The 15,963-nt window shown below is 48.6% G+C and overlaps 1 protein-coding gene across 3 annotated transcripts in view; it reads right to left on the bottom strand.

Annotated features, from left to right (window-relative positions):
• PELI3 (pellino E3 ubiquitin protein ligase family member 3) overlaps positions 1-15,963 on the bottom strand; it is a 243,360-nt gene that overhangs the window by 6,834 nt on the left and 220,563 nt on the right. For all 3 annotated transcript variants that reach the window (XM_069207963.1, XM_069207964.1, XM_069207965.1), the window contains exon 6: positions 12,515-12,703. In XM_069207963.1, coding sequence (XP_069064064.1) covers positions 12,515-12,703 — 189 coding nt within the window. The remainder of the gene's footprint in view (positions 1-12,514; positions 12,704-15,963) is intronic.

Raw genomic sequence — 15,963 nt, 5'->3', positions numbered from 1 at the left:
CGGAAGAGGCCATCAGACTCAGCAGTCTCAGAATCAGTGTCATCGAAATTCAGGACTGAGATTGAAAATTAGGATCATAACCCAAAATTTGCTCTGGAGGATAGGCACTGAATGGCTCCTATGAAATGGAGCGTCGAAGGCGCATCATGTGTGACTTCGGCATGTTGATAGTTAACCCCATTGAATGCAAAAGGTCCGCTGCAGTTTGGAGGTGGGTGATAACTGCCTGGGGCAAGCCTACCTTCAGCAGCCAGTCGTCATGGAAGGGGTAGACTGGGACCCAAGAATTTGACAAATATGCTGCAACTACCAGCACCCCCTTGGTGAACACACGAGAGGCATTGGTGAGACCAAAACGGAGTACTGCAAACTGGAAATGTTGCTGGCCCAACATTGGACTGCAGGCAACCCCGATCCGTCTGCAGGACGAGACTATGAAAATAGGTGTCCTGCAGGTCCAGCACTACCAACCAGTCTCCAGGCCCGAGCACAGACAAGACCTGAGGAAGCGTTAGCATCTTGAATTTCTCCTTCCTCAGAAAGGCACTGAGAAGGCGCAGGTCTAGGATAGGGCGGAGGCCTCTCTCATCCTGGGCACGGGAAAGTAGTGTGAATAACAACCTCAAACTACCTCAGATGGTTGCACCCTCTCGGTGACTCCTTTGGACAAAAAGAGCCTACACTTCATGATGTAATAAGGAGAGGTGGTGCTCCGTCAGCAGATTTGAGGACGTGGCAGGGGCATCGGGATTTCTGTAAATGAAAGGGTGTAACCCCGCTGGATATTCTGAAGCACGCACTTGTCTGAAGTTATGGCGTGCCACTGGGGCAGATGGTGCTAGTGTGAGGGCACACTAAAGAGGCTTGGAGGCAGTGGCTGTCGGGGTGGCAGACTGGGCAGATCTCTGTCTTTGAGTCCTACAGGACTTTCGGGAGCCATGTCTGTGGCTATTAAAGGGATGGGAAGCCTGTTGGCTTGGTTGGAAAGGACGTGACTGATACCATAGCCATGGAAGGAGCGAGAAGGAAATAGTGCGACTGATGCGGGGCACTGGTGAGCCCCAATAACTAGGCGGTGACCCTACTCTCCTTAAAGGGTCATATTGGCTTTGTTGCTGAACAGGTGAGTGCAGTCGAAGGGCATGTCCAGATGGAATGCCTGGACACCCCGACAAAGTTGATCTCATGGCCACAGAGCACCATTGATGAAGTAATAACCCTGCCCACTGAGTCTGTCGAGTCCAGCCCACACTCAATGGTGAACTTGGCTGCATCCCTGCCATGGGTCAGGATAGTTCAGGCGTCTGCTGAAACTATGGGTGGCATTTGTGCAACAGGGTCTCACAATGTTTGGCTATATCAGCCCAAGACGTACAGGGTGTTTACCCACCACAGTGCAAGGCTGGTGGAAGACCAAATCCTCATCCTGAAGGTATCTAGCCTTTTGGATTCCCTATTCGGGTGAGTATGGGAACACGCTGGTGGTTAACATTGGAGGTAGAGGCCTGCACCTCCAGCCTCTCAGAGGTGGGGAGCTGGGTGAGGAAAGCTGGCTCCCCAGGAGCAGGGTGGTGGCAGCATGTGATTATCCTATACACAGGAGTGCCCGTCCAGGGCTTGGCCCAGGTGCGATCAGTACGTAAGAGAGGGCTTCATTAAAGGGCAGAAGGGGTTTTGTGAGGGCCACCCCATGCTGAAGCACCTCCATGAAGACAACAGTCTGGACATCCACCAAGGGTAGTAGAGGTGAAAGACCGCATCTAACCTCCATACCACCATAGCAAAAGAGGACCCTTCTTCTGTAGCCATATTAGGAGTGACCAGGCCAGAGTCTGGTGAGGTGTCCAGACCAGTGGGATGAGCCAGATGCTCATACCAGTTGTCTTCGTCCAAAGGTTCTTCAAGAGCATTAGGGTAGTTGTAAGGACCCTCAGATCCACCCCAGTCATATTCCTCACTGGGCCTGTCAGGAAAAAGAGGTGGAAGATCATGGCCAGGTCGGCGCCAGAGTCGATATCAGACAATGCCAGTCCAGCTGCGTATCAGTCAGGAATGGCTATGGGTTTGATGGCGCAAAATACGGTGCCACTGGACCGAACACACGTAAGGTTGTGGATTTGTAACCGAATGTAGTCCAGGTATGGATCCCGAGGATCTGACAGGCGTTCAAGGCGAACCTGTCAGTGGTAGCTCATGGGGCTTGAGGGAGCTACAGAAGGGTCTGGCGGCCAAAAAATGAGGTGCATGGCCTCTGAGAAATCTTTAAGTTGAGTGTGGGTAGCGCCAACTCCAGTAAATTCAGGGAGGTGCCAAGCGGACCTAGGCTGAGGCTCCGCAGGCGACTTGTGAGAGTGAGGCTTATATTCGTGACATCGTTGCTGTGCCTTGTCCGATGACTTGGAACAACGTGGCAAAGTCGATGAGCATGTGCTGTTCACAAACTGCACTTTTGGAGTAACTACACCTTTGAGTATTTTGAGTAAGTTTACTATTTTTCAGTATTCACAACTGCACTTTTGTATCACATCCAGCACTACACATGGCCAGCCACTGGTACTGCAATACCCTCCCACAGAAAATAACGGCGGTAGAGACATACTAAAAAAGGTTTAAGTTACTACAAAAGTGCAGTTTGTCAACACCAAAAAGTTTGTCAAAAATGTAAACTTACTCCAAAGTATAAGTTACCTGTGTGAATCAGGCCCAGAATTTGTAGTTATTAACAAATTCTACTTATAATTTTCAAACCGCACTTACATGGTAATTTTAACATTACATTATGTTCACCTTTTAGCATCGTATTTAGTTCATTTTGAAGTGTTTTTATCAGGGAAATTGCCCGACTACACATTTTTCTGCAATCAGTGTTCCATCTTCCATTACCACGAGTCTCTGTATATTCCGAATGCCTCCAGCTGTAGCTGCTATTTCAGCAGCACTTGCTGCATCATACCTTCTCTGAGTACTTCTGGATGTTCCAAAGGTGCTGTTTCCAATTATATTTCATTTTGATTTGTTCCACATTTCAAGCCCTTTCCAAACACAGCCAGGTCTGTGATGATGTGCATTTTCCTTCATGTATCCTTATAAGTTTGGGACTGTAAATCAGCATATACTTGAAATAGGTGCTCATAATCTTTGTACAACAATTTGAAAAGACATCTGCATCTTTTGCACTCAGTGCATAAAGTATGGAAACATCATGATATTATATTTCCCAAATCTGACTTCACCTACTTTCCTTCTGTGCTGCAAAACTGAGGACCTGATTTAAATTTTGACGAACGGGTTTCTCTATCACAACTGTGTCGGATAGCCCATCAGCAGAAATCTAAATCTCCTGATATCCTCCGGGATTTAGATTTCTGAGGACAGGCTATTCGTCACTGTTGTGACGGAGTAACCCGTCCACTGAAATCTAAATCAAGCCCTAAGTCTCTGTCATAAAGTTCAATAGTTTGACTATAACAGCTGTTGGTGGAACCCCTGGTCTCATAGGAAGCACTCCTTTCCATTGGGCAATTTTAATTGCAAATAGATGAAGATGGTCCTCTTGGCTTCAGCATATTAAATATCCATTCTTCCTGGAACATTTCAGTACAGGGATTTTAAGCCCATTCTGGAAATTCTAGGAAGATGTACCCTTTGCATCGTCAATTCTTGCATAAAGGCATAATTTTCAGGAAATACCTGACCTTGTCTGTACTGCGCTTATGTCATCTTTGAGGAGCTCTTCTACTTCCTCTGTTTCTTGCTCTCTTTTCACTACTTCTCTTATATCTGCTTGCAAAAAACTGACCTTTTTTCAAAGTAGAGAAGAGAAAGGTTTGTGTTTTTGCATGCCAAGAAGGCCCTTGAAAGGATGGATTGTACTTTCTTGACTCTGGAATTTCCACAATTAGTTTTATATCTATGCTTGTGGCTTGGCTTTTGGCTATCTATAGTGATCCCTGGGCTAGAATCCATACTAATGGTCATACTTCTTAACTGTTTACTCTTAGTAGAGGCATTAAGCAGGATTTCCTCTAGTTTTCTGTTTTGTTCATGTTAAGCATCGGTCCACTGGCAAGCAAAAAAGGGAGGCAAAACGATCCACAGGATACCTTTGTAAGAGATGCAACTATCTCTTTGCTCAAGACATTTGTTTTTTTCTGCTGATATATTGTTGGATTATGCTCCCTGATAAATCTGCTCCTAGCCATAACATTTTAAGGTGTTTACTGTAGTGTCTGGTTTTAAAATGAATTTGAGAAAGTATGAGGTTCTAAAGTAGCTTATTGCAGTGGCACTGGCGGGACACTCAATCTATACACAGGCCATAATTCCCACCTTTACATTCCGCTGTAAGGGATGATCTTGGTAGACAGACATCCCTCTGATTCCGTCCTGGTTGACAAAGATCGACAATGTCAAAATAAATGTGATGTCCTTATTTTTATATTTGTTCCAAGCCCTAACAATACCTGTGGAATGGAAATTATCTCATAGCCTCCCTGCACTGAGATCTAAGTTTGTCTGGAAAATGAAAATACCTTCAATGCCTGATATGCTCCTTCAGAGGAGAAGTTCCTGGAAGGCTTTTTACTTCCTAACTTATCAGGCAGCCCAGTTGACGATATTAGGAGAAGGGTTCAACACTGAAATTATTAAAATGTGGGTTCTCATGGACCAAACTGTATTAGGATGGTCATTGTAGGACTGCCAGCGGCTTCCCTGGACTAAGAGATCTACATTCACATGTAAACACACAGACAAACTTAGGCCCTCATTATGACATTGGCGGTAAGTTCTGCTTACCGCCATGCCGACTGCCGCCAACATACCACGGCGGATAACCGCCAACCATATTATGACACACACAAACCAATCCGTCACTATACACACATAAGTCTGCCAGCCTAAAGGTCAGTGATAAAGTGGCGGTATCAAAACCCACATCGTTACGCCAACAGAACTACGCCCACAACATTATGACCCATAAATCACAGCGGCGGACATTCAATGGTGGTAAACCACTGGCGGTTCATACCTCCGCACTCAAAATACACACAACCTAACACAACACCCCCACATTGGACAATTCAAACTACACACACCTGACACACACATACACACACCACACCCACATACCACTATAAAACACACACCAACAATACCCACATCCCTCTACGACTAGAAAGAATTGCCACCAGAGAGAGATACAGCAAGAGCACCCACACAACCAGAGCCACATCATACCATCGCCCATACACCAGTCACGCACCTTACATCACACACCCAAACACATCACCCCACACACCCCACCCAAACCACTCACACTACACCCATGGCACCACAACAACACCCCAGGTTCTCTGAGGAGGAGCTAAGGGTCATGGTGGAGGAAATCATCCGGGTAGAGCTACAGCTATTTGGGTCACAGGTGCACCAGACATCCATTGCTAGGAAGATGGAGCTAGGGCGGAGAATCGTGGATAGGGTCAACGCCATGGGACAGCACCCCAGAACAAGGAATGACATCAGGAAGAGGTGGAACGACCTACGCGGGAAGGTGCGTTCCACAACAGCAAGACCCCAACTAGCTGTACAGAGGACTGGCGGTGGACCCCCACCTGCTCCCCCACAACTAACAACATGGGAGGAGCAAGTCTTGGCAATCATGCATCCTGAGGGCCTGGCAGGAGTAGGAGGAGGACTGGGCTCTGGTAAGTCAAATCTCCATAACTAACACTTCCCCTACCTGCATGCCATCACAAACCCACACCCTTACCCTCACTCCCATCACATCACCACTTCCCACATACCCCACCATCACAACCCACTCAACCCAACACCAAGCCCTGCATGTAACACCAATGCATGGACACCCCTGACAGACCTGCATGGACACCTATCACCACTGCATGCACACTGGAGAGAATCACCTAGCCCACCAAATAGCAACTCACACAAAGGCTAATCTGCCAGGGCAACAACAACCATAGAGGGTAACACACCCATGCACATGTCACAAGCAGAAACAATAACACTGCATTTACATCCCCACAGGTCCCCCAGCCAATGTCACCTGAGAAGAGGTGCCAGCAACATCCAGCCCCCCCCAGAAGAGGCCCACAGTGATGACAGCAGCTCTGCTCACCTGGATCTGGATGACCAACCTGGCCCATCAGGGATCTCTGGACAGTCGGTTACATAGGCACACTCTCACACCACCACAGAGCCTCCCCCCTCAGGAAACACCACCACAGCACCCAGGAAGCCTCCCACCTCAGGAAACACCACCATAGCACCCACCCAGCGGGCCCATACCTCTGTCCCCAGGACACATCAATCAGCAGTGTGTCCACCACTACAGGGACCCCAGGCCACCTCACAATTACAGGACGATCAGAGACCTGGGGTCAGTGGCAGTGGGCACATGGTTCAGGGGACAGAGGCACAGGACAACAGTGAAGCTGGGAGGACTGCTGTGCGACAAGGGGAGGACAGGCCAAGGGAACCGACTCGCCAGGAGGCACTCACTGCGATCCTGGGAGCATACCAACATTCCCAGGATACGTTGGGCCAGATAAGTTGCAGAACATGCGGCTGCCGGAGGGACAGTACCTGGGGATCAGGGAGGACTTGAAGGATATCAAGACCACCCTGGTCACCATTGCAGGGATGCTGGCAGACATGGCCAACATTATGAGGGAGGCAGTGGCACCCCACCTGGCCCCTGCCACTAGCCAAACCGATGAACAGCCCTCCACCTCTGCTGCCGCTAGTGGACAGGAGGCCCTGCCACAGGACCAACAGGCCACCAGCACCCCTCCCCCTGCAGAAGGAGAACCACCCCACAAACATTCCCTGCCATCCAGGCAGAAGCCAGAGACTATTGCCAAGACCCCCGCCAGGAAACGAGACTCCTGATTGTCACCCTTGTGTCCCACCCTGCTACCCTGTCCACCTTGAACTGCCATTGCTCCCCTTCCTATGCCCCCTTGGACAATGCACCTGTGATACAAATAGACTGGACTCTATCTTGGACTTTCCTCCACCATCACCCTATCCCATTGCACACCCCCCTCTACTTCTTAGCACTTAAATAAACACCCTTTGAAAAAATACAAATATGGAGTATGTCACATGATTTAAATATGTATTTGTTTAACAAGGTTTAAACATTGCAATTCAACTGTACAGTAATGTATACATAGGAATGACCTGTAGTTGGCTGCAGTCAACACACCAGGAGCGATAGTGGGGTACCAGTATCTGCAAATAGAGATGCCAAAGGGTACAGTGAGTGGCAATAGAAGTGGGAAAATCAGCCTGCCAGTGACAATGTCAAACACAAAACTGTCAATTAAATGTGAAGTTACACTATCTTACCTGTGTGTCATTTGAAGTATTGATGAACCATTGCACTTCTGTTGTCCTCATTCTCATCCTCTGCCTCCTCATCCTCACTGTCCACAGGGTACACTGTTGCCACACTGCCATCTCCAGCCTCATCCTCCTGCAAAAAAGGGACCTGGCGACGAAAGGCAAGGTTGTATAACATACAGCATGCCACGATGATCTGGCAGACCTTCTTGGGTGAGTAGTACAGGGATCCACCTGTTAGATGGAGGTAACGAAACCTGGCCTTCAGGAGGCCAAAGGTCCTCTCTATAATTCTTCTTGTTCGCCCATGTGCCTCATTGTAACGTTCCTCTGCCCTTGTCCTGGGATTCCTCACAGGGGTCAGTAGCCATGAGAGGTTGGGGTAACCAGAGTCACCTGCAAATATCGAGGGACAACTGTTAGCTACACACTAGCCCTTAGGGCCCGCACCATACCAATACACCAACATCCACTGGGTGGGAACCAGGGTTCACCTATTAGCCACACCCTGTGCCTCTGGAGTTGAGCCATCACATATGGGATGCTGCTATTTCTCAGGATAAAGGAATCATGTACAGACCGAGGATATTTTGCATTGACGTGGGAGATGTACTGGTCCAGGCACACCATCTGCACATTCATGGAGTGAAAGCTCTTTCGATTTCTGAACACCTGTTCATTTCACCGGGGGGACAAATGCAATATGTGTACCATCAATTGCCCCAGTAATGTTGGGGATATGTCCCATTGCATAGGAATCAGCTTTCACTGTGGTCAAATCCTCCACCTTGGGGAATACGATGTAGTTGCACATGTGTTTATTCAGGGCAGAAAACACTCTGGTCAGCACTATTGAGAACATTGGCTGAGACATTCCTGCTGCCAAGCCCACTGTCACTTGGAAGGAGCTAGTTGCCAGGAAATGGAACACAGATAGCACTTGTACAAAAGGGGGGATCCCAGTGGGGTGACGGATAGTAGATATCAGGTCAGGCTCCAATTGGGCACACAGCTCTGTGATTGTGGCCCTGTCCAGTCTATAGGTGAGGATAATGTGCCTGTCCTCCATTGTTGCCAAGTCCACCTGGGGTCTGTACACGGGGATATGTCTCCAATTCCTGTTCATCCGCAGCAATTGCAATCTATGGGCCAAAATATCTCTTATTTCCAACCACTACACTTCAATGGATGTTGTGATTGTAACAATATTTTGTTGGAGAGGTCCAAATGGTGCATATGTGTACTGTGACGCAGTTAGGAGCCATGGCCTGCACCCCCCCTGAAATGGCACCCGCCTGTCCTGTATGGAGGGACATGTGGAAATGAGGTAATTCCGCTGACGTTGTGCCCGTTGCAGGAGGCGGTCGAGAACCGCCGTGCAACTCCTCATTAGTTTATATTGGGCCCTATGGGATACAGTGGGCAATGGTGATGTACGCCGGCGGTGACGGTACGCACCACAGCGGACGTGACCACTATTTTCTATCTGTTCACTCACTTGCTACCTGACCTTCAACAGGAGAGGACCTACACTGCATGTGCTGCTGTGGCCTGTGTCTGGAACCTACCATGGCCCGTGTGACTTGGGGAAAGGGCCCCTGCCTTCACCTCAGCGGAGTTGGAGAGACTAGTGGATGGGGTCCTACCCCAATATGGACTTCTGTATGGGCCTCCAGACCAACAGGTGAGTACACTGTGAGCACGATGCATGGGGCATGAATGCAGGGAGTGGTGTGTGTGTGTGGGGGGGTTGGTGGAGGGGCCCTGGGCGGCCTGTAGCTTGTGTGCTGGGCCATGTCTGTGCAAATGGGGTTGGGAACGGGTTTGGTGGGATATGACTGTAACAGGCAGGATGGTCTGACTAATGCCTTTCCCTGTGTGTATTTCCTCTGCAGGTCAGCGCCCATCAAAAGAAGGGTATTCGGTGTGCCATCCCCAAGGATGTGCGGATCCTGGGAGTCTACGGCAGGCAGAGCAGCCACTGTCGGAAACAATGGGGGGACCTGAGACGCTGGCTACGGAAGACGGCGGAGGGCCAGCTGGGGATAGCCTCCAGACGAGGAAGGGGTGCCGTCGAACCCTGACCCCGCTGATGGCCTGCATACTGGTGGTGGCCTATCCGGAGCTGGATGGGCGCTTGAGGGCATCACACCAGCCACAAGGGGGTGAGTACAGTGACCATCATTACTACATATGCATGGTGGGGTGGTATCCAGGTGGGGGATGTGTATCTGTGGGTGCCCCTAGGGCAGGCCTGACACTGCAGAGTAGGTCCCATGTTGGGCAGAGTTCTGATGTGATAGTCCTCCAAACTAACTAGTAGGCATCAACTACTGGGCAGGGCTGTGTGGGTCCCAGGTATGCTGCAGTTAGTGGTATGTGTCCCTCCCCATGCCCTGGTGACTAGCATTGTGACTGGTAGTGCATTGCATAGTGCGTAGGGCTGTTCCCTGTGTGTGAGGGTGCTGTGTACACCAACGGTGGTGTAGGTGCAGCCATTGACCAAGTGTATCCTTTGTCTCTCCCCCTCTTTTTGTTTTGTCATCCTGTCCTTATGTGCATTAGCATTATCTGGCAGAGCAGCAGAGGCACCGGCGACAGAGGGAGCTGCATCCCACAGGATCCAGGAGGCAGAGTCCACTGACGGTGAGGGCACCAGTGGGACGGAGGGCGAGGGGAGCACCATGGCAGAGACTGGAGGGGCAGTTCGGCCACAGATACCTCCTCCGATGGAAGCTCCCTGGTGGTGGCGGGCGCCTCTGTGTCCACCCCAGCCTCAGGTACAGCTGCCACCCCCGTACCAGCACCACGCTCCCAGCAGCCCCTCAGCAATTTGCCCGTGCCCGCTCACCCAGGAGGGTGGCCATCTACTTCGCCCCAGGCACCTCAGGCCCTGCCCCAGTTAGCCCTGCTGTCCTGAGTGAGGAGGTTATTGATCCTGAGATTCATCTCTGTTGGGCAGTCAACCATTGTGAATGCCGTTCAGGGGTTCGGAGCCCAAATGCCACAGACCAATGCATTTCTGGAGGACATTCACACTGGCTTGACGGCCCAACAGAGATCAATCCAGGCTCTGGCCTCCTCTCTGATGGCTGCCATTGTCCCTGTTTCCACCCTACCCCCTCCAACTTCCTCTACCCAATCCCATTCCCCTCAACCCCCAACCTATCCCAAGCACACAGCCAGAAGAGCATGCACACAAGACAACACACAAGAGTGGCACAGGCAAACACAAGCACCACACTTCATCCCACAGGCACTCACACAAACACCATCCCGATGGGGACATACCAACATCCACTGCCTCCACTGTCTCCCCATCATCCTCCTCCTCCACCTCCCTCCCAGTTGCGTCTACACTCACACCTGCATGCACTACATCCTCATCCACTACTGCCATCACCAGTACACCTATCAGAACACACACCTCACTGGCAGACTCCACTCCAACAGACATGCACACGTCGCCTGTGTCCTCTCCCACTGTCTGTGCACCCCCTCCCAAAGTACACAAGCACTCAGACACCCAACACCCATCCACCTCACAACAGCATCCAGCCCATACACCTGCACCCAAACACAGCAGACTGACACCTCTTACAACCACTCCCTCTTCCTCCACTCCCAAACATTCTCCCTCTTCCTGCCCCAATGCCCCTAAAAAGCTTTTCCTCTCCACCATTGACCTCTTTCCTACCCCTCCCCCTGTCATTGACGTCTGGCCAGGGTGGCTAAAACCCAGGCAAGCACCTCAGCCACCCAGTCCATGGGCCCAGTAGTGTCAACAGCAATTCGTGGTGGGAAAGGATCCCGGGCACCAGGCAGCCACACGGAAAGGGTGCCTGCCCCAAGTGCTGCCAGGAAGAGCAAGGAGCCCTCCCCAGCTGCTGCCATGAAGGTCAAGGTGCCACCCACAGCTGCTGCCAGGAAGGGCAAGGAGCAATCCCCAGCTGCTGCCAGGAAGGGCAAGGAGCAATCCCCAGCTGCTGCCAGGAAGGGCAAGGGGCCATCCCCAGCAGCTGCCAGGAAGGGCAGTGAGCCATCCCCTGCTGCTGCCAGGAAGGGCAAGGGGCCTGCACCAGCAGGCAGAAAGGAGAAGGGGCCAGGTGCTGGGACTCAGTCGGAGCCCCCACCACCAACCATGGTGGTGCAGCCGTCCGAGGCATTTATATGCGGGCAGGTTCTGTGACACTTGAGTGAAGGATATTATTGGTTTTTCAAATATTTGAAGCATATATGTATATTACTGTACAAAGAATGCTGTCTGAAGCTATGGTGTTACTACAAATAGGTACTGTTACTAACTATTGGGGATTTTTCTCTGCTCATGGCAATTTCATGCTAAAATTACTCCTTACTATTACAGCGATTCTCTTCACACCATTTAAACACCACCACAGCTCAGGAGAAGAAAGTCCCTGCCAACCGGAGGGTCCAGGTTTGCTGTTTTTCTCTTCCCATTGCCTGACCCCCGATATTTCTCTTGGAATTTTGTTGTCACATGAAATTCCAAAGATTCTTGTGGGCAAGACGGGAGTATCATCCAGACCAGGGATAACCTAGAAGAGGTATCTAAAATCTGACATCGCTCTCTATAGAGAGTAGGAGAAGAGAACACCTCAACAAAAAGGCAGGAACAAACAACTGAAAAAAGCAGAAAAATGTCCTCAGGCATCAAATATAGGTAAACATAAACCATAGAAACAGAGGCTTCGGATCAAAAAGCCTTAACCCTAAGAGCTTCTATCGATGTTCAGTAGACACAGTTTGCAATATCATGAAAAGCAAACGTATAAAGTAAGAGAAATGCGTTTTTCCTAAATTGCTGACGTTTCCCAAACTGTGGCCATAAAAATGATGTGGTTTTGATCATGTCTGACAGACGGGCATTAAATATGAAATATGTATGAAGATTTTCAATTAATTCAGGCTGGGGCACGAAGATAAACATTGCACAACGTCAGAATTATTTTCAAAATGTTTGTTTTCACCCTTTCTCAGTAATAAAGTACATGTCGTTCTCACGACTGACTTCAACAAGATAACACCATATTATGAATACCTCCAAATGTACTCAACACACAAATAAAGTGAGGAAAGGTAAACAAAGACAAACATTACAGATTGTCCATACCCTGCTACATACCAGCTTTCCTCTCTGCTGAGCTGACCGGCTTTCCCGCAAAGCGTACACATTTCCACAAACGGATATCTCCCTCCACACGCCCGGCAAGGAGTCTTCAGAAAATCCACCAGTGGGGTGCATCACCAGAACACCGTTGGTGGTTAAACCGTCCATCAAGCCATCCGGAGTCCGCCATTTTGCTGCCCTCTCCTGCCAATGATTGTAGACAACAGTGTGACATCACAAGTTAAAGGGTATTAAAAAAATAGAACAGCTCATACCATTAAACTAAACAATAATCATCTTCTCTCCACTTCGGCAATACAAGTCAGCTTGTCCAGCCACGCCCTTCTCACTGTATGGAACGCTAATGAGTTCCAATTTCTTGTGAAACATTAACATTTTTCAGAACTTCAGTTTATTTTTTAACTCTTCCTCAAAAAAATATCAAAAAATATTCAAGTCACTATTTACATTTTTAAAACCGTAGGGTGTAAAGATTTTTATGAATGTTCAACCTCAAATATTTAGAACTCTTATTTTCACAGGTATCCAGAATGTGAACGGCTTCCTATGTGGGTATTTAAAATATCTGCATATACTTCCTGCTAATAGGAACATCAATTCCACTGGCGGGTGGGGAGTTATGGGAGGAAAGAAGGGGGAATCAGACGTCTGGTTTTGTTGTAAAGTGTGAACTATAGATTAAAAGAGTCCAGCGTTGAAGAAGCTGGTCAGATACAGCCATAGAAATTGCCTGCTCCCATGTGTCTTGTCTGTGCTAGACATACCTTGATTAGTTTAGGACGAATGTATCACCCGTGCTTATTTGCCGTAAATGCAGTACATTTCTAAACATGTAAACAATCAACCCCTGAGCTCAAGTGGTAGCGGCAGCTGGCTCTACTAAGGTAAATTGAACTAGTGAGGCTACAGGGTCTGGGGGAAGATGCAATCCTAGTGGGTGTGCAGTTCTGGGCTTCTAGGCGCCCGTGATGGGAAATATCACAGGAACAACTCTAGGCTCTAGTATTAAACACATGGGTTACGAGTGAAGGACTGGTCCAAGAAATACCTATTGTTGCAGGATATAAGAGGATGAAATAGTGCTGCTGATGGAGAATTAGTCTACCACGCCCTGCACCATCACGATACCAACGTAGACTATTGTCCACCCAGATAACAAAGCATTTGGAGCATTTGGCACAGAATTTAGGGGGTCTGGAAACCCTTGGTTGTGGCTCTGCTAATAACTTATCAACTATCACTGAGAAGAACAGCCCAAAGCTTACATGATTGCATTGTATAATGTAGGCAAAACTACACTGTTTAATTGGCACTTTGACACTTGTGAGGTATAAGGTCTCTTTGCCTGACTGACAAAGTATGTGTATTAACCCTTTCATTCTCTGGCTCCAAGAAATACCTCTTTTTGCTTATTTAAACCTAATTTCGTGTTAGCTTAAAGAACGTTTTCTGACTACACGCTCAGTGAGGCTACAACATCGGCTGCTGATTTCTGACTCGATTGATATTAAAAAAAAGACTGACGAATTATAGGATGAAAGCTGAATCAGTATCTTGTTATTTACAAATGGCTTTACAAAGATTGCACAGAAAAATAAAAGGGTGCACTATTTAACATGAACCCTGGAGCAAAGTAATGTGCTACTTTTTTAGGACCAATCTGTTACTGTAAGTCTCCTCTTCTCGTCATCCTTTGTAGAAGAAGAGTGGTAAAGAACTAGCAGAAAAAAACGAGCCTACAAGCAATGAAGATATTGTGGACCCTTTCACCCTAAGAATCGTGACCTAAGTAGTAGCAAGCAACTCTGGATTGTGGGCAGTCTTCACCACTAGGGTAACCCAAACCTATCCAGTTCTTTGACTTCAGCAATATAAATAGGTAAGACACTCCTTCACAGATTTCCTCTTAGACTTCAGATGCACAATGCTTCTACAGGAAATAATTGATGGGGGTTATAAAGCAATTCCCATAAAAATAAAAGACACTGATGTTGGGGCTGAATAGGTCATATCCGCCGGAAGCTTCCATCAAACACCATCAGGCAAGCCAGGACCTCGAACCCTCAAGGAAAAGGAAAAGAGGAAGGCCAAGAAACACCTGGTGCCAAAGTCTCAAGGCTAAAAGCAAGGAGATGGGTTACACCTGGAGTCAGACTGAAAGAAAAGCCCAAGACAGAGACGGCTGGAGAATCCTAGTTGATGGCCTAAACCCCAGGAGGGGTAGTAGGCATAAGAAAGTTTAACGCAATTCCAGGAAGCTAAATAGTGGTCCTTGCAAATATGCTTCTGACCTGCAGATGAAACTGAAAAAGAAAACTGATCTAATATTATTAACCCACTCACTAAAGTGGAATAAGAAAAAGAGGGCTTTAAAGTACAAGTTACTTTCGGTAACAATATATCTGGTAGAGACATATTCTAGTTGCAGATTCCTTACCTTTGAATTTCCCCAGGCGTCAGACTGGATCCTGAGAACTTTTCTTCGAGTAGTACCCCTGCGTGCCGTAAGGTAGCATAGGTCGACTCTGCGGGCGTCGCTGGCATTGTGGTCGCTGTGATGATATCGCGGTCGTATATAGGCGCATGCTGACGTCAGTTTCTTTTCACGACTTTCCACAGCAGTAGCGCAGAACCATGAAGAACACCAAGAATGGTGCGCCAAAACTAGGGCCCTTAGAGGGAAGTACCTGTCCCTAGAAATCAGTTTGCAGTGCTGGTAGGATGGGCAGGTCAGTAAGTAATCTGCAACTAGAATATGTCTCTACCAGGTATATCGCTACCAAAGGTAGGTAACTTGTACATCTGATAGAGACTTCTAGTTGCAGATTCCTTACTTCTGGATAGATACCCGAGCAATACCATCCCTGGTGGTGGGCTGTGAACTAAGATCACACTAAAAAGTCCTGCAGGACTGAACGGCCAAAATAGCCGTCATGCAGACCTGACTGTCCAGGCAGTAATGCTTGGTGAACGTTTGTAAAGATGCCCACATTGCAGCCAGCCAGATATCCAGAACTGGAACTCCGCCTGCTAATGCTGTGGTAGTTGCTCTGGTTGAATGAGCGCACCACCCCTCAGGGGGTTGCTTTTTCGCCAAAGCATAGCACATCTTGATGCAGAGGACTACCCATCGTGAGATGGTCCTCTTCTGCACCGCCTTCCCTTTCTTCGCACCCAAATATCCCAAAGAGTTGATCGTCCACCCAGAAATCTTTGGTACGATCTAGGTAGAACGCCAACGCTCTTTTTGGATCCAGCTGGTGGAGTCTCTCCTCCTCATGAGAGGGATCTGAGGGTGCGTAAAAAGTAGGCAAGGTGATAGATTGGCCTACATGAAAAGGCATTACCACTTTGGGAAGAAAGGAATCCCTGGTACGAAGCACCACTTTGTCAGGATGCATTGCTAGGAATGGTGGCTTCGAAGAAAGAGCCTAAAGCTCACT

Source organism: Pleurodeles waltl, chromosome 9 (genome assembly GCF_031143425.1).
Source record: "Pleurodeles waltl isolate 20211129_DDA chromosome 9, aPleWal1.hap1.20221129, whole genome shotgun sequence".
Taxonomy (NCBI): domain Eukaryota; kingdom Metazoa; phylum Chordata; class Amphibia; order Caudata; family Salamandridae; genus Pleurodeles; species Pleurodeles waltl.
This window is presented reverse-complemented; position numbering and strand designations above follow the sequence as displayed.